Raw genomic sequence first — 26,125 nt, 5'->3', positions numbered from 1 at the left:
CGATCCAACTACTACTTAACGTTGCAGCCGTGGATGGTGAGTTTAGCTGTCAGAAGACGCGGACTAATGTAGGCGACTTCACCAACGTCGACATCGAATCGAATAATGAAACCAACCCCAGATTGACGTGTTCTGGCATAGCATGACCAGTGGACCTCATATTTTCAAGACACCATCATCCCCAGCAGCCTCACCAGTTATGTGACCCTGTTTGAGTGTCGGGACCTCCAGTAAGCCGCACACTGAGATCCTAGCTCTGGCCGTTTGTTTAACAGCTTCCTCAATCCTCCAATCATCACTTCCTGTTCTGATAGTGATTGTTCCCAATCGTCACTGGTGGAACTGTGTTGAGCATTTCGATTTATAATGAGTTGGCAGTGAATCTGAGCATAGTTTCTGCGTGTTCAGACGTCTTTAATGGGTACAAGGACGGATCCAGTGAGGGGGGGGGCAAAAAACGAACCCAATTGGTGTTTATTTAAGTGACGTCGCAATAAAGGCAGGCACTGCACACAACACCATCTTTTCCTAACAAAAAAAATGGTTCGAGTGGTCAGACATTGCATCAGATCGCACCACACAGCATCATTCAAGAATCAAAAAAAAAAAAAAATCTAACACCACGCCGTAATGCTTTGGTACAATTTTGGGGGGACAATTTGCCCCACCCCCCAAAAAAATTGTGTTTTGGATCCGCCCTTGAATGGGTATGTCTTTAATGGATGTGTAGTTAATGAAAACAGAATGAAAGGAACATACTCGAATTATGTTGCACGTTTTGAAAAACAACCGGAGTATATACAAATATCAGAAAAAGTACAGACCAAAAGAGAAAGAAAAAAACAAACCGGTGAAAAAAACTGTAAAACAGTGGGCCAGCTTGAAATGTGAATCATTCGGGTTTCTATTGAATGAGGGAAAATAGGTTTTCGTTAAATTTTTACAAATACGCCCGTCGGTAATTCACTTTCTGTAGTGTAAACTGGTTCCTACCCCTATCAAGATCGATAATGTAAGGACATGGAACCAGTCTACTCACAGGGCGGGTCTTTGCAACAAACGCAGACACCCAAAATAGGTACTAAACACTTACAGCCATTCGAGACGAGAAAATCCTTTGAATACGCCTGGCTCCAGATGTGAGATATTGCCTTCTCTTAGTATCCTGTGGACAATCATGAAACGAAAAGATGAAGAAATTACATTGCTGGGTTGGACAGATCTACTATGATAATTGGATTAGATAGGACCTACTGCAGTATACTGTCCCCTTTCAATGCACATTATTAGACTCGTATAATTTGCAAGTGCAATTTATAGCACAAAATGTAAAAACAAAACAAGCGTTTTACGATACAATCTCATTTTAAATTCTTGACATAAGCTTTGAATAAACTTAGTATTCAATCTTCAACCTTTCAGACCAGGATCTTTAAGCTTAATTTATACCTTCAAACAGTTTATGTCAATCCGTCAAATTGTGCACGTTGTTTGTTCTTCTAGTCCTCATTCTATATATTGTCTTCCGTTATTGTGTCGTATTTTTTTTTACTAACGTCCTAAAGGGGAAACTAGGTAATGCTTCAAATAAAATCATCCCAAGCAGCTTCACCAGTTATGTGACCCTGTTTGAGTGTCGGGACCTCCTGTAAGCCGCACACTGAGATTCTAGCTCTGGCCGTTTGTTTAACAGCTTCCTCAATCCTCCAATCATCACTTCCTGTTCTGATATTGATTCTTCCCAATCGTCACTGGTGGAACTGTGTTGAGCATTTCGATTTATAATGAGTTGGCAGTGAATCTGAGCATAGTTTCTGCGTGTTCAGACGTCTTTAATGGGTACAAGGACGGATCCAGTGAGGGGGGGGGGCAAAAAACGAACCCAATTGGTGTTTATTTAAGTGACGTCGCAATAAAGGCAGGCACTGCCCACAACACCATCTTTTCCTAACAAAAAAAATGGTTCGAGTGGTCAGACATTGCAATCAGATCGCACCACACAACATCATTCAAGAATCAAAAAACAAAAAAAATCTAACACCACGCCGTAATGTTTTGGTACAATTTTTGGGGGACAATTGTTTTTTTGCCCCACCCCCAAAAAATTGTGTTTTGGATCCGCCCTTGAATGGGTATGTCTTTAATGGGTATGTAGTTAATGAAAACAGAATGAAAGGAACATACTCGAATTATGTTACACGTTTTGAAAAACAACCGGAGTATATACAAATATCAGAAAAAGTACAGACCAAAAGAGAAAGAAAAAAATAAACCGGTGAAAAAAAAACTGTAAAACAGTGGGCCAGCTTGAAATGTGAATCATTCGGGTTTTCTATTGAATGAGGGAAAATAGGTTTTCGTTAAATTTTTACAAATACGCCCGTCGGTAATTCACTTTCTGTAGTGTAAACTGGTTCCTACCCCTATCAAGATCGATAATGTAAGGACATGGAACCAGTCTACTCACAGGGCGGGTCTTTGCAACAAACGCAGACACCCAAAATAGGTACTAAACACTTACAGCCATTCGAGACGAGAAAATCCTTGGAATACGCCTGGCTCCAGATGTGAGATATTGCCTTCTCTTAGTATCCTGTGGACAATCATGAAACGAAAAGATGAAGAAATTACATTGCTGGGTTGGACAGATCTACTATGATAATTGGATTAGATAGGACCTACTGCAGTATACTGTCCCCTTTCAGTGCACATTATTAGACTCGTATAATTTGCAAGTGCAATTTATAGCACAAAATGTAAAAACAAAACAAGCGTTTTACGATACAATCTCATTTTAAATTCTTGACATAAGCTTTGAATAAACTTAGTATTCAATCTTCAACCTTTCAGACCAGGATCTTTAAGCTTAATTTATACCTTCAAACAGTTTATGTCAATCCGTCAAATTGTGCACGTTGTTTGTTCTTCTAGTCCTCATTCTATATATTGTCTTCCGTTATTGTGTCGTACTTTTTTTTACTAACGTCCTAAAGGGGAAACTAGGTAATGCTTCAAATAAAATCAGTTCTCCTTATTGTTATTATTAATGAGAAACAAAACAATGTCAGAATGAAAACAAATCACCGCAACAGTAAAGTTTATAGGTGCAAAATGTTTTTATAATCAAACAAACTAAGCGTGTTTCTTACAGACATTCTGTACTGTTGTCGATGCTTTGGATGGTTTCAAGATTCCAACCGCGAGAACACTCAACGCACCAATAGTCGCACGTACACTCTGGCGGGCAGCGCTCTGTTACCGCACAAAATTGAAAGAGAATTAACACAATAAGCAATATGAATGTTGTTTGATAGAAGAATCAAAAGTCGAGAATTAGTTTCCACTCGTCGCACAAAGTAAAATTTCCTCAGTGGTAAACCTTTGAATGACTGAAGTATTCTTCTTCTTGTGAGTTGATGATTGATGTGACCTCATATGCACGAACTCTCATTGCACCCAGGATGTAGCCTAAATATGTTATCTACCTGATGTTCTGTCCGGGCTGTTTTGGAGTTTCACCAAGAAGAAAGAATTATTTTAGCTGGCTCTACCCAAAAAAATCATTTTGAATGAGACGTCAGACCCACGGTACGTTTTGGCATATTGACTTGAATGACTTCACAAATTAGAATCATTTGCGGCCCAACAATAACGCAGCTCTCGTAGAATGGTACCCGTATCTATCAGTAAAGATGATAGAGGGACAGGTAACCAGTTTGCTCGCAAGGCGGATCTGTTTGTGCACAAAAGCAATGCAAAGGCCTTTCCTCAAGAGGTTTGCAGTTGTCAAAAATAAGAGAAAAGGTTTTATCGTCCGAATAAAAGATTCAAGATGACTATACGTTAAGGAAAACAATCGAATTTCTTAAAGAGTCCGGACATTATATCTTTAAGATTGTGTTAAAACATGCAAATAGGCCAAATAGTTCCTATAGCGTAAATTTTTGATTTGTTTTTAATAGTCGAAAATGCAAGCATAATTTGAACATTATTATTTCCAGCTCATCATGAATAGCTTATCCAATTAGCCGTAGGGTGGGAAGGGGGGGGGGGAGTTAGAGGGCGTCATTTTCTGAAGGAGGCACCCGAATGTGTTTTAACGATTAAAAACTCATGTTTGCCTTCCCGCACATTCTGAGGGCAAGGGTGGCACAAGATGAGAGGCCTCACCTTACGTACGCCACCGAGTATCCATGCAAACTATAATTCGAGGGGAAAGCATAGGCACAGACCAATGAAGGATCCAATAAGAAAACTGATAAAATCAGTCTTCATATCAATGTTCATGATACAAAATTGTGGTAAAAACTGCCGATTGTGTTTGGAGCAGGTTGGCGCTTCTCCATATCGCTGGGGTAATTCTTCAATGTATCAGCGAATACCCTACCAATTCTCGGGCCTAGAGAAATGTAGCTGGACTCGGACTTGACTCAAAAGTCTCGTGACTCGGACTACTGGGAACCAAATGATTCGAGACGGACTCGACTCAAGTGACTCGACTACAACACTGGTGCACTGCATCATACGTAGAACGGACAAGTGAATCGAAAGTTCATTTCCAAAGTGCATGTATTTTCCCAAATTACATCCTACTATTCAACAAACTTCGTGTTTGTACCCCCTCGGTTTCTGATGAAATGAAATGCCCATCAGAGAGGAGCAGACATGTGAAAATGCTATTATCGTTTTAATAGGGATGTAATATGAATCCAGAAAGCGTTTACGATGACACTGGATCTTGATGGGGGGTATAGTGTATTGTTAAAAGATTAAAGGATATCCTTTGCATTTCGTCGAGTTGGAGCAAATGAAACGTGAACTTCTGGGAAATCTATTATAAGCTGAGACAAGTAAGATTCTATCCTTACCATCAATGGAGGATTCCCAACTACTTGATGAAGACTGAGCAGAAGTGATGGCACACAGCATTAAAGCGATGGTAGCCAGCAGGGCAAACGATGAACAACCCCAAGCCATCGTGATGAATCTGAGTCGTCAATAATCACTGAAAGTAAAAGATTCAATTTCCTTCAAATACGACCTTTTACACTGAACACATCAACTTGGCTGAATAGGGGTGTTGCAAATCAATTGTAAATTAAGCAAGTGAACGCTTAATGACAGTCCATTTATGATCTCACTGGGAGCTAAGATTTCTCATGTTCGAATCAGGGGGCGTTCAGACACCGTTTTAAAAACGCTCCAAAACACCAGTTGAAGTCGATTTACTGTAACGTTTGTGCCAAAACGGTGTCGGTGAACGGTTTTAAAGTTACATCGAATCGGGTTCATCTCGCAGCTAAAAAGTAACGCGAGTAACGCCTTTTCTGTTGTGCGCTTTGTTGTAAATAAACAACCACGTTGACCGAGTTTTCCATCGTGCTCGTCTGCCGCAAATGTAAAGGGTGTCAGTGTGCATCTTAGGCCCTGCAGGACCCTAATTCGCCATAGGATCATTTGCATTTATCCTAAAAGGAACCTAACCAATTATTACCCAAAAGCTTACTTGGACGTCCCGTACAAGAAATGTAGGTGGTGTTCAACCGATCAGCCAATTGACTGATCGTTGGAACAAAAACAAAACCTCTTTTGACGAAATCGTTTGCGCTTGTTAAACTGTGGCAGGCATTAACAAGCCATCTGAAAGATCGATGCCAAGATGTAAAAGATATCTTTAAGTGAATGGTATCACCCAGCTCTGAGAAAAACTAGTCTTGGTGTAATTCATAGTGGCCGCAGCAAACGTGTAAGACAACCGAGCCATTTATTGCCCTGTTTAGAAGCGTGAGAATATTTGCCTCCGTCTGAATCCTATAAGTTCTGATGCCACTATTTATCCAGAGGGTACGCCTAACCTGATGCAAATATTTTTCGACAGCTTTTTATCGAAATATCGATGTGATTCAGTGATATGTTTAATAGTTAAGTATAGTTACTAACATTTTTATTAAGTAGAGTTACCACCAAAAAAACACGAACTTGTCAATACAAAAAAAATCGAAGGAGTGAAGACACCTTTTTTATTTTTTAAAGGAAATTAATCAAAGCGTTGCGTATCTCCCTCGCAAACTAAATCAGCTACACATACCTTTTAGTTTTAATGTACGATGTAGAAATAGCACACAATACTAGGTACTTAATCAACATCTTGCGCCCCCCCCCCGAAAATTTGGTTCTGGATCCGCCCTTGCCGTTAGTCCGGAGGTTCAATAGTCCGAAGGTTCGATAGTCCAAAGGTTCGATAGTCCGAATAGACAGTAGTCCTTGCGTGCTTTTCGGCATGAGCCTTCGACCTGTTGAGTCTTTTATTCATTTGAAACTTATGCCAAATTCCGACTATTGAACTTTCGGACGAATGAACATTCGACCATTCATTAAAAAGGGACACTCGTGCAAAAACATGGCGCTTATGGTATACAGTACTATACAGTACAATACTCTCAAGTTACTCTCCCCATACAGTACCACAGTACTCTAAAGTTGGCATTACTACAGCTGACAACAAGTGTACACAGGCTGCTTTCGGGGAACATAATCACGAATTCTGTTTAACGAACTGTTTTCCTTACATATTCAATGCGTGGGCTCTGAATGTTTCGTCCAAAACACCACCGCTTCACTTTAACAATAAGACCATCAGCAACGTACACGTCCAGATGAGCACGCATTTTGATGCAATTAAGTTTGATGCAAGTTTGTTTCTTATGCATCGATCATGAAACGGGCAAGAGCTGTATCAAAATTCCGTTCAATTTCGATAACACTGGATGAGCTTCACGTTAACCATCCATTTCAGATTTCAGTTCTTTTTTTTAGGGGGGATGTTAAGGGTAACTGTTTCCATGGAAAAGAAAATACAACCAAGTAACCCGAGACAAAAACGTCATGAGAGCGAAATATAAACAGGGGAAAAAAAGAATTGACGTAACAACCGAAAATCGGATGTATGACTCCCAGTGATTGTCTTAAGTGGCGAATTTGGGTCCACATTTGGGTTTAAGTTGCACACTGCAGTTTGTTTCACACTTGCACTCATAATTAATCTCGGTCTAGGTACCTACCAAATAACAACCAAATTGGACATGCAGTTCTGTAGATATGGACATATGAAAATACACATTTAATGTAACGTTACATGACTTGTGATGACGTTATCACGTCACTCAATTTTTACCTATAACATATCCCGATATAGGTACATAAAATCAAGCTACAACCAAATCGGAACTATTGTTCTTTAGCTGTAGGCCTTAGACATGTGATGACGTCAACATGATCTCACTTCAATTTTCACACGGCACACGATGCAACGTTATCGCAACGAAAATCGTCAGAGACCATCTGTGGGTGGTAGTATACGTGTGTGCCAAGTCTAAAGTCAATCACATTGACGAAAGGGCCAAAGTGTATTGGTGGAAGAAAAACGTGTACAAACCCTACTGAGAGGAGTCTGAAAAAGAAGGCGGGGAATGGGGAGGAAAAAAATATTAATGAAAACAAGAGCTGTTTACTCCACTCACGAAAATCCCCCTGAGATATTGATTACGCAAAAAAAAAGTTTGTTTTTGGCACATTGTTAGAGCCTATAAGAATGAAGTTTGACTTTATAATTGAACATCGCGCAGGGCAGACACACGGCAATGCTGACGCCCTCTCGAGATCTCCAGGGTGCCGTGCTACCCCGACGATTGTGACAAGTACGGCGCTGAAAGTGAGCAGTGGTCTCATTTCAATAAAGTCGACAACGTTAATCCATCTACCAGAAGCATCAACACTAACTCTGCTGAAGCTCAATCCCCTCAGAACATGATCACTAAGTGCCACACCCGTGCAGTGACGTCACCTCCGAAATAATCAAGCCCGTATCATTCGTGACAGTTCTCATACTGATGGTAACAGTGGTATAGCACTCCTACTTGGTGGTGTGCGCAGCCTAGTTGGGCGTATTTGGCGCTCGTGCATTGAAGTTCAGCGTCGGCAGTAGGGACAGAATTCCGATCTGCTGTTTTGCAAACACAGACTCGCCCACTGGAGAAACTCCCGGACACTTGTCCGCCGCCATTTGGGTCATGCGACCAAAACGTGCGAAAAACTCCACTGACTCAGTAAGAAAGGAAAGAACTGCGACTCGCCCTCTGTTCCCGGCAAGAATGCAGTACCGGTGTAAGTACCGGATTGCAAAGTGCAGAACAATCTAATCTGACTGAAAAGCCGGATGACGGAGACAGAGATTTTCCAGGCGATCGTGCCAGCATGGTCACTAACACCGTTTCAAGTGACGGACATACCGCATCGTGGGTCAACGTTTATGTACCACGGAGAAAATTGCTGCGATGCAAAGAGCAGACTCAGAACTGAAAGTTGTAGTTGAGTGGTTGGGTCAATCACCCCAACGTCCCTGTAGAGACACAGTGGCTCGTCAAAGACCTTGCAGAACGGAATACTATATGAACGGCGGTAACTTCCGACAGAACAAAGTCATATCTTCAGCCCGTAGTCCTCGACTAGCTGAAAAATACTGTGTTACAACTTACGAGCTACCCATAATGCCGTAACATCTGCTCATCTTGGTGTCAAACAAGACAATCAGAAAGACAAAACGCCAGCTCTACTGGTATAAGCTAAAGGAGTCCGTCCGTGAGTGGATCTGAAAGTGAAGCAAGTGTGGTGCCCGCAAAAGACCACACCAAACTCCCCCGAGCCTTGAGGACTTATGTCTCTAAGGACTCTGCCCAAAACCGAACAAGCGAAGTGTGCGTTCTTTCAGCAAAACGAAGACAATTCACACACATCCCTATGTGATTTGTTTTCGCTTTGCTTAAACAACATTTACCTTTGTGTGATCCGTTTAAAACGGTGGCTGTGTTTAAAATTCCGTAACTTGAACGTCACATGAGTGATTTCAATTACTCTTGTACTTCTATCGTGTCCTACTCAAATTGTTCTCGACCAATGTTGAGCACAGACCTGTGTCGTGATGGTGTTGTTGGCTAAATCTTTGGAGGTACAAGGCTCTGACAACAGCGGACATCTCATGAGATGGTCCATTGTGTGAGATTCTGTTCCACAGTCGCATGTCGTTGGACCTGTAGTGTATCCCCACTTATTGAGTGATTCCCTACATCGGCCAACTCTGGTGCGAAGGCGGTTGAGTGCCTTCTAAATAGGCCAGTTATTCTCGGCACCTCGAGGGAGACTTTCAGCAGCAGGGATTTTCATGTCCAATTGTTGTGTGAGGTTGGCGAGATTTCCATTCCACGTTTCTCTGCTGCAGAGGTATGAAGGGGTTCTACAGTTGACTGAAAACTGTTGCGTGACTCGAGTCGGCTCGGTGGGGTATATGCCTGTATAGTGAGTGTATGTCATCCATGACTTGCTTCTGTCGTTCGGCTCCACTGGCCGCTGCCATCAAGACATTTGGTGGTGAGATGCCAGAGAGTATGTACAGGCTCTCAGAGTTTGTAGGCTTAAGACAGCCTGTTATACATCTACAACTTGCGTTTAAAGCGGAATCTAGCTTCTTGACATGTGTAGATCGTTCCCACACTGGACAAGCATACTCTGTTGTTGAAAAGCAGAGGGCAAGTGCTGTGGGTCGCAGTGTAGTAGGGCATGCTCCCCATCTGGAGCTGGTGAGTTTGCTGAGAATGTTGTTGCGGGTGCTGATTTTCGTTGTGGTTTGCTCAACGTGGGCCTTATAGGTTAGGCTTCTGTCCAATGTTAATCCAAGGTAAACTGGATTAGTTGTGTGCTGTAGCTTTGCACTAGTCCTTGTGGCTTTGAGTCGTCTGTTTGCTTCTTTGTTCTTAAGATGGACTCAAGCAGACACTTGTGTTTTTGATGGATTTGCTCAAGCATGTTCTCTTCGTAGTAGCCACATAGTGCAGAGAGGGCATTGGTAAGGACGTTCTCCACCTCTTTGAAGTCTTACTTTGAGTGGTAACGCACTGGTCGTCTGCATAGATGACGCGCCTGGTATGGCCATATCTCGGTTGGTCGTTGGTGTAGATATTTATACTAGGCCGTTCTTTTGTCTCCCCCATCTATTGCGTTTTCCTTCAAGTTCAACAAAGAAGCGTCGGTTAGAAAGCATTGCTTCTATGAGATCTGTGAGATGGACATCTTTGGTAATATCGAGTATTTTACATAGGAGGAGTCTGTGATTTACAGTGGCGTAGGCAGCTGATAGGTCTACAAAAACTGATCCGGTTATCATTCCTTGCTCAAAGCCATCTTCTATGTGTTGCGTAAGGCTGAGGAGTTCACTAGTTGTGGACTTCCCTAGTCAGAAGCCTGCCTGTTCAGGGATAAGTTGTTCATCTATATGTGGAGCGATTCTGTTCAGGATGAGTCTTTCAAAAAGCTTGTAGGGGTGGCACAGGAGAGAGATTGGCCGGAAGCTTTTTGGGTCGGATGGGTCTTTGCCTGGTTTCAGAAGCGCCATTACGTGTGCTTTCCGCCAAATTTTGGGGATTTTCAGGCCTTCCATACAATTGTTTAATAGTTGCAGGAGCTTTAGTTCCAAAATGCTTGATTTGTTCTGTGGCAGTGTTGTCCAATCCAATAGCCTTCCCTGGTTAGAGGCTGGATATGCCAGTTTCAAGTTTGACATTGAGAAAGGTTTCGTGAAACTTGGGTTATCCTTGTATTTTGTCCTATCGGGTTTTGGTTTGGGTTTACTCTTTGCTTTAGGTGCCTTGCCATTGAGAAGTAGTTGATGTGCAACTTGGTTGGCTGTTAAGTTGTGATGTTGGTTAGGCTTCTTTGGGTCGTTGCCTAGCTTTTTGACGAGTGCCCAGGCTTTCTTACTGTTCTTAGACATGTTTGTGGTTTCAATGAGAGAAATTCAACATTGCCGCCGTTCATCGGAGATGTTGGCAATTTTAGCTCTTCGTCTCTTGCAGTAGTTTCCTCCGCAATGGGGTCTCTTTCAAACATGGCGGTGTATTCCTCATAGAGCTTGGCGCTATGTCTGTTAAACCTGGGATGTGGTACGGCAGCCTTTTGTACTAAAGAAAGCTTATGAATCGGGCTCTCATATCCTAGATTTTGAAAATGCAACATGCAGAACTTCACCAAAAACAATGGTCCCGACATTTGGGTTTCGGGGTTTTTTTTGTACTCACCCTGTAGTTTTGCGAAATAACGCAATAGTTTTGCAAAACACTACAAAAGTTTATTATGCAATACCTACCATTGCAAAAAAAAATTCAATAAAATTTATTGCAAAATAACGTAACAGTATTGAGAAATAACGCAACCGTATTGCAAAATAAAGCGAAAAAATAATGCGGAACCTGCCCTGGCGTACCTTGCCAAGGCGTCACAAAATCGTGTTGCTTTCGCGCCGATAGTATTGTGCACAGTATTGTGAACTAACCCCAGTAGTATTGCAAAATAACGCAAAAGTTTTGCAAACCATTGCAAAAGTTAATTATGCAATACGTACCATTGCAAAGAAATGCAATAACATTTATTGCGAAATAACGTAATAGTATGGAGAAATAAAGCGTTCGCTGCGAAACTTGCCCTGGCATCACTTGCCCTGGCGTCACAAATTCGCGTTCGCTTTCGCGCCAAGCCTTTAAAGACCTGTTCATACTTCATGCAAATGCGAATGCGAAGCGAATTTGACGTCATGAAACATTCGCTGCGATATTCGCCCGATTTGAAATCTGTTCAACTTTTGCGAATTCGCAGCGCGAATACTTGCCATGACGTCACAAATTCGCGTTTGCTTTCGCTTTCGCGCCGAGTATGAACCGGGCTTTAATGTAATAGCATTGCAATATAAAACGATAGTATTGTGAAATAACGCAATAGTATTGCGAAATACTGCACTCTGAGGATTGAAAAACTATTGCGTTACTTCACAATATTATATTACGTTATTTCGCCAATTTATTTTATTATTTTGCAAAACTATACTAGGGGTTATTTCGCTTTTAAAACCAGGCACGAACTGGCTTCCGTTTTTGTTTACCAAAGAAAACTAATACTATAATAATAGAAAACATGATGAGTTCAACCTACAGCACCAGGGTTAAAGCCCCTGCTTCAAATCTGCCCTCTCACGGAACTATTGACACTCTGTCTTATGACGACGGCGTCCGAAACCCTCTTGGGAGGGCATCGTCTGATAAAAATAATCTCCGGAAGGGTCTTGCTCGATCGACCTAGGAAAACCATCCTTTTTGGTCAGCTTAATTGTCAAAGTCTCTCTTCGCTTTCATCAAGAGAGGAACTTAATAAGCACATATGTGACTACAACCTATCTGTTACCTGCATCCAAGAGCACCGTCAAGTGCATCGACCTGAAGACCCTGATATCCGAATCTCTAGTTTAGGATCATCAACCATCTTCACCTCTTCTGCAACTCGGAATCGACAAGGTGCAGCCGTTGGTGGTGTAGCAATAACTGTTCAAACATCACTGCTCCCGCTGCTGACTTCTATCTCTAAGATCAACGACAGAATTATGCTCGCCATCTTCAAAGGAAATCCCAAGACATACGTTGTCTCCTGTTACTCTCCCACTAACACCAGTGATGAGGCGTCTATTACTGGGTTCTACAAATGTCTCAATGACACCATTGCCTCCATTCCCCTACATGTCCTCCTTGTCATCGGAGGGGACTTCAACGCTCATGTTGCAAGGCAGTTCTCCTACCACTCTACTACCAACCGTAATGGTCAGCTCCTCAGTGACTTTGTCAATCGTAACAACCTTCTGATTACCAACACACTATTTCAGAAGTCCTCCAAAAAGCTCTGGACTCACCGTTCACCTAACAAGTACCTGTCACAGATTGACTTCATCCTGTGCCGTAAACGTTGGAGAAACAGCATCCTAGATTCTCAAGCGTATTCAACATCTGACCCAATTGGCTCCGACCATCGTATAGTCTAGTCTGTGCTAAGATAAGGCTCAGTCTTCGTTCCTGTTATGGAGTGGCATTACGCGGCCACCGTATCTATATTCTATGATGTTATTACGGGCTGTTAATAAACGTCTCTCAGTGAATGCTACACTTGAGTCCTGCCGTCGTTAGAACATGGTGTCAGAAATTAGCTGAATCCAGCGCCATTACCGCAAAGAACCGGCAAAATCTTCGGCAATCTTGGTGAATGGATCACAAGGCATCCGTCGGCAGCACAGACTGATCCTGTCACACATGGTAGGCTGTGCACGAGAACAATAAACTGTACAATTTTCACGCGGAGTTCCCGCCATTGAACACGTGCGTATTACACTGTGAACGATAGACTGTACATGTACGTATAAATTGCACGTTGAGTTCACGCCATTGTCGTCAACGTGCGTTTCGCTGTAAACTACGGAGGCCTGTAACGGACACATCGCGGTGTACATTACGCACTCACTGCATAATAACCTTGGCGCACTCGCATTCCCCCACCGGCGAAATTGGACATGAAAGGAGACCAGGTTTCCAACTGGCAATTTTTCAAGTCAAGTTGGCAGAACTATCTAGTGGCCACAGAACTGGATAAAAAAGATACTTCCATCCATGTGGCTACATTACTCACAGTTATGGGGAAGGAGTGCTATGAAGTGTACGAAAATCTGCCACTAACAGAGGAACAGAGAAAGTCACCACAGCAAATCCTAACCAGCCTTGGAGCTCATTTTGACCCTAAACGCAATGTGGTGTACAAACGATTCATGTTTTACTCCTGTAAGCAAGAGGCCAAAGAGAACATTGACACTTTCTTGAACAGGATGAGAAAGTTGGCAACCACATGCAATTATGGAGCGCTTCTCGATGAAATGCTCTGAGACAGGCTGGTCATAGGAGTAGTAGGCAACAGCATCCGTGCTCGTCTGCTGCGTGAGTCGTTACTGACATTGCAGAAAGCCATAGACATATGCCGCAGCAGTGAACAGGCAGCGATCCACCTTCAGCACACTTTGTGAAAAACAAGCAGCGGACACAGAAATCTGGAAAAGCCAGCAAGCCTCCGAACATGAATTGCAAATACTGTGGCAAATCACACAGCAAAGGCAAGTGCCCAGCCTACGGGACAACCTGCTCTAAGTGCCAAAAACGCAACAACTATGCGCAGGTTTGCCAGTCATCGGGCAAAGACCGCACCAAACGTCAGCCACAGAAATCCACACAGAAGCTCCACCAAATGGATGGAGACGAAAGTGGCAGCGACGAAAGCATCTATACAGTGCAGTCAAAGCCCAAGCAGCAATACTCTGTTGAGCTAGCAGTGGAGACGCCAACAAGGGATCTGACAAAGACCATCAGATTTCAGCTAGACTCTGGTGCAACTTGCAGCACCATGAAGCTGACAGACTACAAGCAGCTCAGTGACACGCCTCCGGTGCCATCAAAGACTAAACTGAAACTGTACAATGGCACAATAATTCATCCTGTTGGAGCTGCCAGCTTGAGATGCCAGATCAAAGGGGTCACCAGGAAAATCCACTTCGAGATCGTGAAGGATGTCCCCTCATCTCTGCTGTCAGGTCAAGCAGCAGAAGCTCTGGGACTAATGCAGTACGCACTGGAGTGCTTAGTGCATGCAGTGACAGAGTCACCGACTCAAACCAAGGAACAGGTCCTCATTGAGTACAAAGACGTATTCACTGGCCTTGGTCGGCTACCAGGTCACTACCACATAGACATTGATCACAGTGTCTCTCCAACGCAGAACATCAGGCGCAGAGTACCCATCCCGGTGCGGGCAGAGCTGAAACGAAAGCTAGACAGCATGACAGCCCAAGGCACCATTGCCCGGGTGACTGAGCCTACCAAGTGGATCCACAACATGGTAGTCGTCAGAAAGCCAAACAAAATCAGGGTATGCTTGGATCCACACGGCCTGAAAAAGGCCATTAAGCACAACCATTACCCCATTCCCACCGTAGACGAAGTAGCCCCGAGACTGAAGAACGCCAAGCTCTTGTCGGTGGTAGATGCCAAGGACGGTTTTCTTCAAGTCGTCCTTGACGAGCCCTCCAGTTATCTGACAACATTTTGGACGCCTTACGGGCGTTACCGCTGGTTGAGGATGCCCTTTGGTATCTCATCAGCACCGGAAGAATTTCAGCGCAGGCTCCATGAGTGCCTGGAAGGCCTGGAAAACATCGCAGTGATTGCAGATGACATCCTCGTCTACGGCTCAGGAGAAACGCAGGCTGAAGCAGAAGCCTCACACGACGCTGCATTCACCGCTCTTCTTTCGAGATGCAGAGAGCGGAATCTGAAGCTGAACGCAGCCAAGCTACGGTACAAGCTACCCAGTGTCACATACATGGGACACGTCTTCAGCTCAGACGGACCCTCCAGACCCGGAGAAAATCAAGGCCATACTCGACATGCCTCGCCCTACAGACGACCAGGAAGTGCTGAGACTCATCGGAGTGGTAACCTATCTGGCTAAATTCTTGCCAGAACTGAGCACAGTATGCGAGCCACTCGGACGTCTCACCGACAAGGACGTCATATTTGACTGATTGACACATCATGACGAGGCCCTGGACAAGATCAAGAAGCTCATCACTTAAGCACCAGTACTGAGCTACTATGATGTCAACCAAGACATCGCAATCGAGTGTGATAGCTCCGAGGTTGGGCTAGGAGCCGTCATCACACAAAATGGCCGCCCAGTCGCGTACGCCTCACGAGCACTTTCTGCCACAGAACGCAACTATGCTCAAATAGAAAAAGAGTGTTTGGCAATCGTATTCGCCACACAGCGCTTTGAGCAATACATCCTAGGCCGCGACAAAGTGCTCGTGCTCACCGACCACAAACCTCTGATGAACATCTTCAGAAAGCCAATCTTGATGAGCCCGTCTACAACGAATGCGACTCCGCCTACAGAAGTACTCACTACACGTAGAGTACAAGCAGGGTTTGCGAATGTACTTGAGCGATACACTGTCGCGAGCATTGTTGCCAACACGACAAGTCACAGATCAGACACCAGACTCTCTGATCTTCTCCGTCACTCAGGAGCAAAAGCTCAACATGGAGTTGGAAAACATGGAACCAACCATCTTCGTCACATACGAGCGTCTGCAGAGAGTCAAAAAGGCAACCCTCGCTGACCAAACCCTACAAACGCTGATGCAGGTCATCCAAGCAGGCTGGCCAGGGGACAAGGCTCAAGTTCCCTAGTGTATCAGGGAATACTGTCCATACAGAGATGAGCTGTCAACACAAAATGGGCTCATCTTTCGCGGAACGCGTATTGTAATCCCAACAGCTCTCCGTGCAGACATGACAGCAAGGGCACATGCATCTCACATGGGCGTGCAGTACACCACCAACACTGCACGAGACATAATGTACTGGCCACGTATGCACACAGAACTGGTGGAGGCAGTCCAACGCTGCGCAATCTGCCAGGAGTCACAACCAGCTCTCCCCAAGGAACCCCTCATGACACACCCAGTACCCAAAAAACCGTGGCAACTAGTTGCGAGTGACTGTTTTGAGGTCAATGGACAAAACTACTGCGTACTAGTAGACCTCTACTCAGAATACATCGACTTGCGCGCCCTGGAAGACGTTACTTCCGAATCGCTAATCAAGGAACTGAAGCCAGTGTTTGCCACCCACGGCATTCCTCACACCTTGATCACAGATAACGGATCAAACTACGTGTCAACACTTTGTGCGAATGACTGGGACTTTGAACACACTACCTCAAGCCCCTACTACTCCAAATCCAACGGAAAAGCAGAGTCCGCGGTCAAAATCGCCAAGGGACTTGTGACCAAAGCTGCCAAAGACAAAAGTGACGTGTGGAAGGCTATCCTTGAATGGAGGAACACCACTACTCCGGGAATGTCCAGCTCTCCGGCACAGCGCTTAATGTCTCGACGAACGCGCTCATTCCTCCCTTGCAAGAGCTCACTGTACAAGCCCCGGCACCGAGTAGAGGCCGTCACCGAGCAAGTCGTGACCAAAAGACAGACAGCTAAACTGTATCACGACCGCACTGCCAAAAGCCTCCCTGATCTGGTTGTCGGACAGCTAGTTCGCGCCAAAACTCGACCCAAGGTTGAAGGCTCCCCATGGACCCCGGGAGTGATAAAAGCCAAAGTTGCGCCACGCAGCTACATCGTAGAAGTCGGTAGCAACTGCTACAGACGCAACCGCGTTCACCTCAGAGACAGTCGGGAAAACGCTAAACAACCTACAACACCAGTCACATGCGTGAGTGAACCTCAGCTCATGCAGCAACCAGCTAGCACCGAGCCACCCAACTCGAGTGCCGCCATTCCGGTCGCTAAGGCACAAGATGTGCCTTCCACTCCGACAGACAAACCTCCAGGACTGAACACCAACGCTACCATCACCAGATCCGGTCGCATTTCCAGACCACCAAAGAGTTTTTCGAGTCATAAATCTGACTTTGGGACACTCACCCACAAAGCCTTAGGGCCATAGGCCAACACTTAGTTTAGATAGACTACACTTGCATGCAGTTTATTGGTTTAAGTTGCTTTTACTAAGTTGTTCTTAAACTAACCTTATTTATACTAAGTAGTGTTAAAGGTTTAGAGCTGTACCAAATACGTTCTAGTGTTAAAGCGTTCATAATGTTTGCTGAGTTATTCACAAAAGTTTAGCGTTCGTGATCACCACTGTAACAGACCACAGTTTACACTCAGTCTCAAGTGAAAGTTCAGCAACAACAAAAGACTGTTCCTTATCTTAAGGAAAGGGGATGTTATGGAGTGGCATTACTCGGCCACCGTATCCATATTCTATGATGTTATTACGGGCTGTTAATAAACGTCTCTCAGTGAATGCTACACTTGAGTCCTGCCGTCTTTAGAACAGTTCCACAAAACCTACTGCCCGTCCTAGACTGAACTGGTCTACAATGGCTTCAGATAGAGAACTTGCATCTTCTATTGGGGACCGTATCACCCATGAGTGGTCCTCATTGTGCCCTGACGACCAATCTTATGGCCCCTTCGTCAAAGTGTGTGAGAGTGTTGGGAAGTCTCTCCTTCCATCACAAACCAAACGACCACCTAGCATTGCATCATCGACACCAGTCAATGTAGCTCGAACAAAGGTACTCACCTCCTTACCAACCAATCTTCCTGCTGCTCAATCCAACCTCAGTAGTGTGTATGACGAGCAAGAAGACCTCAGAGTCAACAACATCCTCAGTGCTTTTGATGAGTGGGAATCGACCAACTCCATCCAAAATGCCTGGGCACTGGTGAAACAGCTCTCTGGTAAACGACCAAACACCGTTTTCATTCAAGGTGATGATCGACTTGCCTCTTGGAAATCCCTTTTTGAGAAGCTTCTCAGCTCTGATAATGCCTCCAATGACCCAGTCTCCATCGATCCCGTCTTTGATCCAAACCCTAACATCCCAACTGGCAAATTCTCCAAAGCCGAGGTCAACATAGCCATTAAACAAATGAAGCTTGGCAAGGCTCCTGTCTGGACAACATACCTATTGAAGTTTGGAGGCTTCCTAAACTTAAGAAATATCTCACAAGGTTCTGCAATGCAACCCTAGAAGGCAACCGCCCTCCAGAATGGGGCTTTTCCGGCATCGTCCCAGTTCCAAAGAAAGGGGACCTCACCATCCCAGACAACTACCGGGGAATCAGCCTCTCTCAAACTGCTGCCGAGGTATACAATCGACTACTTCTGAATCGCATTCGTCCGGAAGTTGAGAAGATGCTCCGTCCCAATCAAAGTGGCTTTCGGCCTCTACGTTCAACCTCATTTCAAATCCTTGCCCTCAGGCGCCTTATTGAGGAAATTCGTAACCACCAGAAGGAAGCTGCCATCATTTTCATCGATTTCTGTAAAGCATTTGACTCTGTTGACAGACCAACAATGTTTAAGATCCTGCATGCTTACGGTATCCCGGAGGAGTCCACTAATGCCATCAAAATTTTGTATGAAGATACAAGTGCTGTTGTTCTCACTCCCGAAGGTGAATCAGATTCGTTCTCGATCAACACTGGAGTTCTTCAAGGTGATCCTCTCGCCCCGTACCTATTCATCATAGTTCTGGATTATGCCCTACGGACAGCGTTAAGTGTAACCGATGGTCTCACCCTCTCACGCCGTAGGAGTAGTAGACACCCTGCCCAATATCTATCCGACCTAGATTATGCAGATGACATTAGTCTGCTTGCAGACACCCTCCTTGATGCCGAATCTCTCCTCCATCAAGTAGGAGCTTGCTGCAAGTCCGTTGGTCTCTCTCTTAACGCAAAGAAGACTAAGTACATGTACATGGCCATCAACCCATCAACCTCTGATGACGTCACTGCACTAGATGGCAGTAAGCTCCATAAAGTTGATGACTTCAAGTATCTGGGCTCCTACACCAACACAGCTCATGACATCGAGTGTAGAAAAGCTCAAGCTTGGTCTGCTCTGTTCTCACTGACCAAAGTATGGAGATCCTCGATCTCCAAGACCACCAAACTTAAGATCTTCAAGACCTCAGTAGAATCCATCCTCCTGTACGGTTGCGAGTCCTGGACCCTGACCAAACAGATCTCTGCGTCCATTGATGGCACCTATACACGGATGTTGCGGGCTGTTCAGAACGTTTCTTGGCAACAACATCTCCCTAACTCTGTTTTGTATGGTGCCCTTCCCCCTATCTCCACCACTATCAGACAGCGTCGCCTTCGGCTAGCCGGTCACGTTTATCGACATAATGAGCCAGCTAGTCAAGTTCTCCTCTGGAATTCTGAAGCCCCTCGACGAAAAGGTCGTCCCAACATGACCCTGAAAACATCCATCGAGCTAGAAACTGGTCTGAGTGGTCCATCTCTTTCCAACACTTTGCTCGACAGGGACAGTTGGGCCCAACTTATCAAGTCATCATGACAATGAATGAATGAAAGAAGAAGAAGAATAGATATTGTGGCGTCCGTGCCGGTCGGCCACCAGAGGGCACCAGCGCGGTTCCACGGTGGAGCCGCGCAGTGGAGCCCCTGGTGGCCGGCCGGGGAGGCCCGTTCTTCCGGGCGGCGCATGCGCAGTAGTATTGTCGTTGCCTCGTTGCTGAAGAGAATAGTTGTGTTTTGCGGTGTACGTTTTTGTGAGGAATAAACTGCCTAGAACCAGCAGAAACGAGTATACCTGTGTTGGAGTCCTTTTTGAGTGCGTGTGAGGAACCCCAGAATTGTTCTACGCTACATTGGTGGCAGCGGCGGCACGCAGAAGGCGGAAAAACAGGTGAATTTTTCAGATATTTTCTGCAATGAATTCAGGAGATCACGGAAGTCTGGCACCTAACTCGCCAAACGGCGAGGAGGCAGGCTGGAGTGCAGGCTCACGGAGTGGGGGCCCGTCTAGTGGATCGGCCGGCAGTACCTTCGTCACGGTGGACGAGTTGGAATCCTTTTTGCGGGATAGTCCGGGGAATTTTGGTGGGAGAAAGGGAAAACAAGGGGGTTTCTGGGGACGGATTTTCTCATGAGGGAGGATGTGGGGAATAGTAAAGTGGAATTTCGGGACTTGGGCGGAGGGTTTATTCATTGCAGAACGTCTACCCCTGCGGGGGCGGGTGTGCTCATTACCATAAATCATCAATGACTGGTACCCTGTCCCACGAGGGGCCGCCCCGTGCTGTAGACGCTGGCGCAGCAGACGTTTCGTTCCATTCGGAACGATCCCGAGCTGTGCTGGTTGATGCAGCGGGGGCGGGGTTTCGTCCTGGGGCAACCCGCAATCCCTACGCTCATGAAAATAGTGCTAGGCCCTACATGGAAGCGCCACTTGGTGCTTACATGGATACGACTGGTGAGGCCCCCCATTCGGGGCGCCCCCAGGCTGGATTTGCCCATATAGCGGGGGCAGGAAACGGTCCGAGCACGCATCAGGGGGCACAACCGGACGCGGATCTCCCCCAGCAGTACTTTCGTCCCCACTGTCGCAGTACAGCGAGTCCTGACATCCACTCGGAGCAGGCCCGCACTGCACGACTCTATGGGGCGGAGCCGACAGAGTTGCTCCGCACGGGAGTTTATGGGGCGGAGCCGACAGAGTTGCTCCGCACACGAGTCAATGGACGGGAGCCCGTAGAGTTGCTCCGCACACGAGTCAATGGTGCGGAGCCAACAGAGTCGCTCCGCACGGACGTCTATGGCGCAGAGCCGGCAGGGTTGCTCCGCACGGACGTCTATGGCGCGGAGCCGGCAAGGTTGCTCCGCACAGGAGTCAATTGGGCAAAGCTGCTCCGCACACAAGTCAATGGTGCGGAACCGACGAGGTTGCTCCGCACGGGAGTTTATGGGGCGGAGCCGACAGAGTTGCTCCGCACACAAGTCAATGGAGTGGATACTGTGGAGTTGCTCCGCACACGAGTCAATGGACGAGAGTCCATAGAGTTGCTCTGCACACGAGTCAATGAGGCGGAGCCGACAGAGTTGCTCCGCACGGACGTCTATGGCGCGGAGCTTGCAAGGCTGCTCCACACGGGAGTCAATGGGGCAGAGCTGCTCCGCACACAAGTCAATGGTGCGGAGCCGACGAGGTTGCTCCGCACGGGAGTTTATGGGGCGGAGCCGACAGAATTGCTCCGCACATGAGTCAATGGAGTGGAACCCGTGGAGTTGCTCCGCCCGTGAGTCAATGGGGCTCCGCACACGAGTCAATGGACGAGAGTCCGTAAAGTTGCTCTGCACACGAGTCTATGGCGCGGAGCCGGCAGGGTTGCTCCGCACGGACGTCTATGGCGCGGAGCCGGCAGGGTTGCTCCGCACGGACGTCTATGGCGCGGAGCCGGCAAGGTTGCTCCGCACGGGAGTCAATGGGGCAGAGCTGCTCCGCACATAAGTTAATGGTGCGGAACCCACGAGGTTGCTCCGCACGGGAGTCAATTGGGCAGAGTTGCTCCGCACACAAGCCAATGGGGCGGAGCCGGCACGGTTGCTCCGCACACAATCCAACGGAGCGGAGCCGACCCGGCTGCTCGGCCGTACACCACTGCAGTTGGGAGATCCCCTGGGACGTCACCACCCGGTGCTCCCGGGGAAGCCGGTTTCTGCCAATGTTTGGGCGGCCCCTAAACAGGCGGGGGGGGGGGCGCTCCCCAAGTGCCAGTCAAGCGGGGGACTACAACGCCTGATCACTTCAGGCCAGGGGGTCGGAGACTACTGATGCTCCCCAACAAGTTTGATGGGATCTCGTCATGGTCGGATTACTTGAGCCATTTCGAGAGCGTTGCAGCAGTCAATCAGTGGGGCGAGGCGGAGAAGGCGATGTTCCTTGCATCTCACCTAAAGGGCACCGGCTCAGGAGGCATTGGCGGATATGGTACCGAGAACGCGGAAGGAATATTCCTCCATTTTGGAAAACTTTGAGCAGCAGTTCCGGGTGACAGCACAGATTCCGCTATATCGGGCTCAGTTGGTCTATGCGTACGAGGGGCCGAGACGAGTCACTCAGTAGCCTAGGACAATCCATCCGACGGTTGGTGTTTAAAGAGCTACCCGAAGCTGCCCACACAGGCCCGTGAGGGTTTGGCGGTCGAGGCTTTCCGCAATGCCCTGCAAGAGGAACAGCTGCAGCGTCACATCTTCTCCAGGAAAGTGACGACTTTGATCGAAGCAGTCACTCTGGCGACCGAAATGGAAGCATTTCTCGAGTCGCAAAGCGCAAAACAGAAAGGGAAAACGATGGCTAGGGACGTGAGGTCGGTAGCCCAGCCTCCTCCAACCCCTGCCGAGGAACCTGCCGAGGAACCCAAATCGGCTGCCTGGGCCGTGTACACACCAGGTGCGCAGGTGGAGTGACATGGGTGCCACGAATTTGGACACATCAGGCGGTACTGCCCTCATCAGAAACGGCAGTCTGTTTCTTCCAACCACGACCACAGAAAGAGGAAATACCGAGACTTCCTGTTCCGGAGCCGGCTGTTCGGGCCAGGCCAGCCTCGGGTGGGACGTCTCAGGCGAATTACATGGCGGGGAGGATCACGGGGAAACCAGTGCGTTGCCTCCTAGACACTGGAGCAACAGTGAGTCTGATCTCGGAGCGAATCTACAACGCTTGGCCCGGTACCAAGAGACCGAACCTCCTTCCGTCATCTCCAGCTCTGAGGATGCCGGACGGCAGCCCCATGCCGACAAGAGGGGGGGGGGCAACTTCGACCTACAAGTGGGGGATCTGCGCGCAAACCACACCTTTACCGTGGCCGATATCGAGCCAGACGTGATACTCGGAATTGATTTCTTGTCAAAGTATCACTGCAAATGGCGATGGGGAGACAACGCTGTCATCATTAACGGGAAGGCAGTCCCCTTGGGAGGTGTTACGCAACAACCCATGGTGGCGAGAGTGCAGGTGACGGAGAACATGATAATCCCAGCTGGTCACGAGGCGATCCTCACGGGGGAGATAAAGACTGAACCACGGATGGGAGTCGGGATGGTTTAACCAGCTTGGAGGCTACGGACAATTGCCGGACTGACCGTGTAACGGTCTACAAAGGCAGCCGCTTGGCTCTCTTCTCACCGATGGAGAGGTCTGGATGTGATCGAGCTGGAGGACGGGCAACAAGGATCTGCCGTCAACACCTCCCTTTGGGTGACACCGGACAGAGGACGGATGCACAGAGAGAGGTACCGCCCCATCTGCATGACCTCCTGGAGCGAGGAGCCGCGAAACCTTGACCTTCCCGACTGGCTGAATGGCTGACGGAATTCGCTGAAGCATTCACTGGCCCGGACGGCAAACTTGGTCAGACCGAACTGACCCGACACACAATAAATACAGGGACAGCAACGCCTAAACGTCAACCGCCGAGGAGATTGCTGATACATAAACGGCGAGATGCCAACCGGCAGGTAAAACAGATGCTGCAGGATGGCGTGGTCGAGCCCTCCCACAGCCCTTGGTCATCCCCGTAGGTGCTGGTCCAGAAGAAGGATGGGTTCTGTCCGGTTCTGCGTCGACTACCGGAAAGTCAATGAGGTGACGATGAAGGACGCCTACCCCATCCACAGAATCGAGGACAACCTTGACGCTGGTTAAGTGGTTAAGCACCCTTGATCTGGCCAGTGGCTACTGGCAAGTCGGCATGGACCAGGGTGACGAGGGAGAAAACGGCTTTTGGGATGCAGAACGGCCGTACCAGTTCACCGTTATGCCCTGTGTTGAGGGGGTTGCAGTGGCAGGTGGCGGTAGTCTACCTGGATGACGTGATCGTGTGGGGGCCAGACTTCGAGGAACACACAAGCGGCTGACCACGGTCCTTGAGCGATTCCGAGCAACCTTCTTGGGTCACCTCGTGTCCGGACGAGGGAGTAAGGACGGATCCGGAAAAGGTCGCAGCCATCAGGAACTGGCCGCAACCAGCAAACCTGACTCAAGTACCGAGTTTCCTAGGCCTTGCGTCCTACTACAGGCGCTTCATTGCGAACTTCGCCGAGATTGCTCGCCCCCTCCATGCCCTTACCACCAAGAGCCAAAGGGCGTTCTCTGGTCGAGTGCTTGCCAGTCAGCATTGGAGCACCTCAAGGACGCATTGACCACCGCACCCGTGTTGTTCTACCCGAATACGGAGCGCCGCTACGTCCTGGACACAGATGCCAGCTACTGCACCATCGGAGCAGTGCTGTCGCAGGAGGGGTGAATGATGGTGAACGAGTGGTCGCCTATGGCAGCCGTACCCTGTCTAAGGCCGAACGCAACTACTGTACCACTCGGAGAGAGTTGCTGGCCGTGGTCCATTTCGTTCACTATTTCAAACACTGCCTTCTTGGTAAACGGTTCCTGCTCCGAACGGATCACGGATCGCTGCGATGACTGTTCAACTTCCGCGAACCCGAGGGGCAGACGGCCAGGTGGATTCAGAGGCTGAGGTGCTACGAGTTCGATGTTGGACTTGTAGCTGAGCCAGTCGCGCGATGCTGGGAAGACGCAACCAGGGCAGGTGCAGGTGGGAGCCATTACGGGGGCTGGGCAGGAAGAAGCCACCCACCACGGAAGGGCTCTGGAAGCCTGGGACCAGGAAAGCACTCAAACAGGAACAACGTAGTGACCCAGAGCTGGACAAGATCGTGCAGTGGCTGGAAGACGGGGTCCCCAAACCCAGCTTGCGGGACGTCTCGGCGCTGGGTGAAGGCCTGAAGTACTGGTGGGCTAAGTGGGAGACGCTACGGCTCTCCCAGGGCATATTGCAGGTGAAGTGGGAGCAGCCCAATAACGAACCGCCGGTATGGAAGGTCGTGGTACCATGGGTGAAAGTCGACGACGTCTTGCGACTCGCGCATGACAATAGGACTTCAGGACATTCGGGGATTACCCGGAACGTCGCAAAGAAGTCACCTCCTCGAACCCTCAAGGCCCCACAACAGTACCTGGTAGGGGCTCCGATGGAGCGCCTCGCAATCGACCTCACGGGTCGATTTCCGAGGACAAGGACAGGGAATTCTAGCATCATGGTGGTGGCCGACTATTTTACGAAGTGGGTGGAGGAGTTTCCGATCCCGGACCAGACCGCTCAGACTGTCGTCAGAGTCCTCGTCGAACAGGTCATCACCCGGTTTGGAGCTCCCCTCGAGATCCACACGGATCAAGGGAGGGAGCGAGTTCGAAGCCGAGCTCTTCCAGGGCACCTGTAAGCTGCTCGGCGTCCAAAAGACCCGCACCACGCCAACCCCAGTCCGACGGGATGGTGGAGCGGTTCAACCGCACAGTCAAAACGATGCTGAGCCTGTTTGCTCATGAGAACCAGGACGATTGGGACGAACACCTACCGTACGTGAGGATGGCGTACCGCTCCTCCCAGCACGACAGCACAAAATTCACGCCCCAAAAATGCTGATGTTCGGCCGAGAGAAGTGCGACTTCCATTGGACCTGGTGGTTGGGCCAGCCGGAGAAACCAAAGGCAGGCGAACCAGAGCACAAATATGTGGAGGGGGGTTGAGGACAAAGATTAGAGCGCGCCCACGAGTTTGCCCGTCATCATCTGCGGAAGAAGTCAGACATATCAAAAGCGACATTACGATCGTTGAGAAGAAAGTGCCAGCTATAGACCTGGCCAACCTGTGTGGTTGTATACCCCTCCAAGAAAGTGGGTTCGCACGCCCAAGTTGCAGTGCTGGTGGGACACAGAAGATCGATGATGTCACGTTC

General features: G+C 47.9%; 2 protein-coding genes across 2 annotated transcripts; both read left to right on the top strand.

The window, feature by feature from the left end:
* The first annotated feature begins 13,986 nt into the window (after positions 1–13,986).
* Positions 13,987–15,414, top strand: LOC119727832 (uncharacterized protein K02A2.6-like). The gene has a single exon (XM_038199904.1). It carries the CDS (start codon positions 13,987–13,989, stop codon positions 15,412–15,414), a length of 1,428 nt encoding a protein of 475 aa, XP_038055832.1.
* An 842-nt stretch (positions 15,415–16,256) lies between these two features.
* LOC119727831 (uncharacterized protein K02A2.6-like) lies at positions 16,257–17,432 on the top strand. The gene has a single exon (XM_038199903.1). The coding sequence runs from the start codon at positions 16,257–16,259 to the stop codon at positions 17,430–17,432; it is 1,176 nt and encodes a 391-aa protein (XP_038055831.1).
* Positions 17,433–26,125: the final 8,693 nt, after the last annotated feature.

Source organism: Patiria miniata, unplaced genomic scaffold (genome assembly GCF_015706575.1).
Source record: "Patiria miniata isolate m_02_andy unplaced genomic scaffold, ASM1570657v1 HiC_scaffold_20, whole genome shotgun sequence".
Classification (NCBI taxonomy): domain Eukaryota; kingdom Metazoa; phylum Echinodermata; class Asteroidea; order Valvatida; family Asterinidae; genus Patiria; species Patiria miniata.
This window is presented reverse-complemented; position numbering and strand designations above follow the sequence as displayed.

Excerpts from the sequence above, each read along its gene's own strand:
- LOC119727832 (XM_038199904.1), top strand. The coding sequence starts at position 13,987 with ATGAATTGCAAATACTGTGGCAAATCACACAGCAAAGGCAAGTGCCCA.
- LOC119727831 (XM_038199903.1), top strand. The coding sequence starts at position 16,257 with ATGACAGCAAGGGCACATGCATCTCACATGGGCGTGCAGTACACCACC.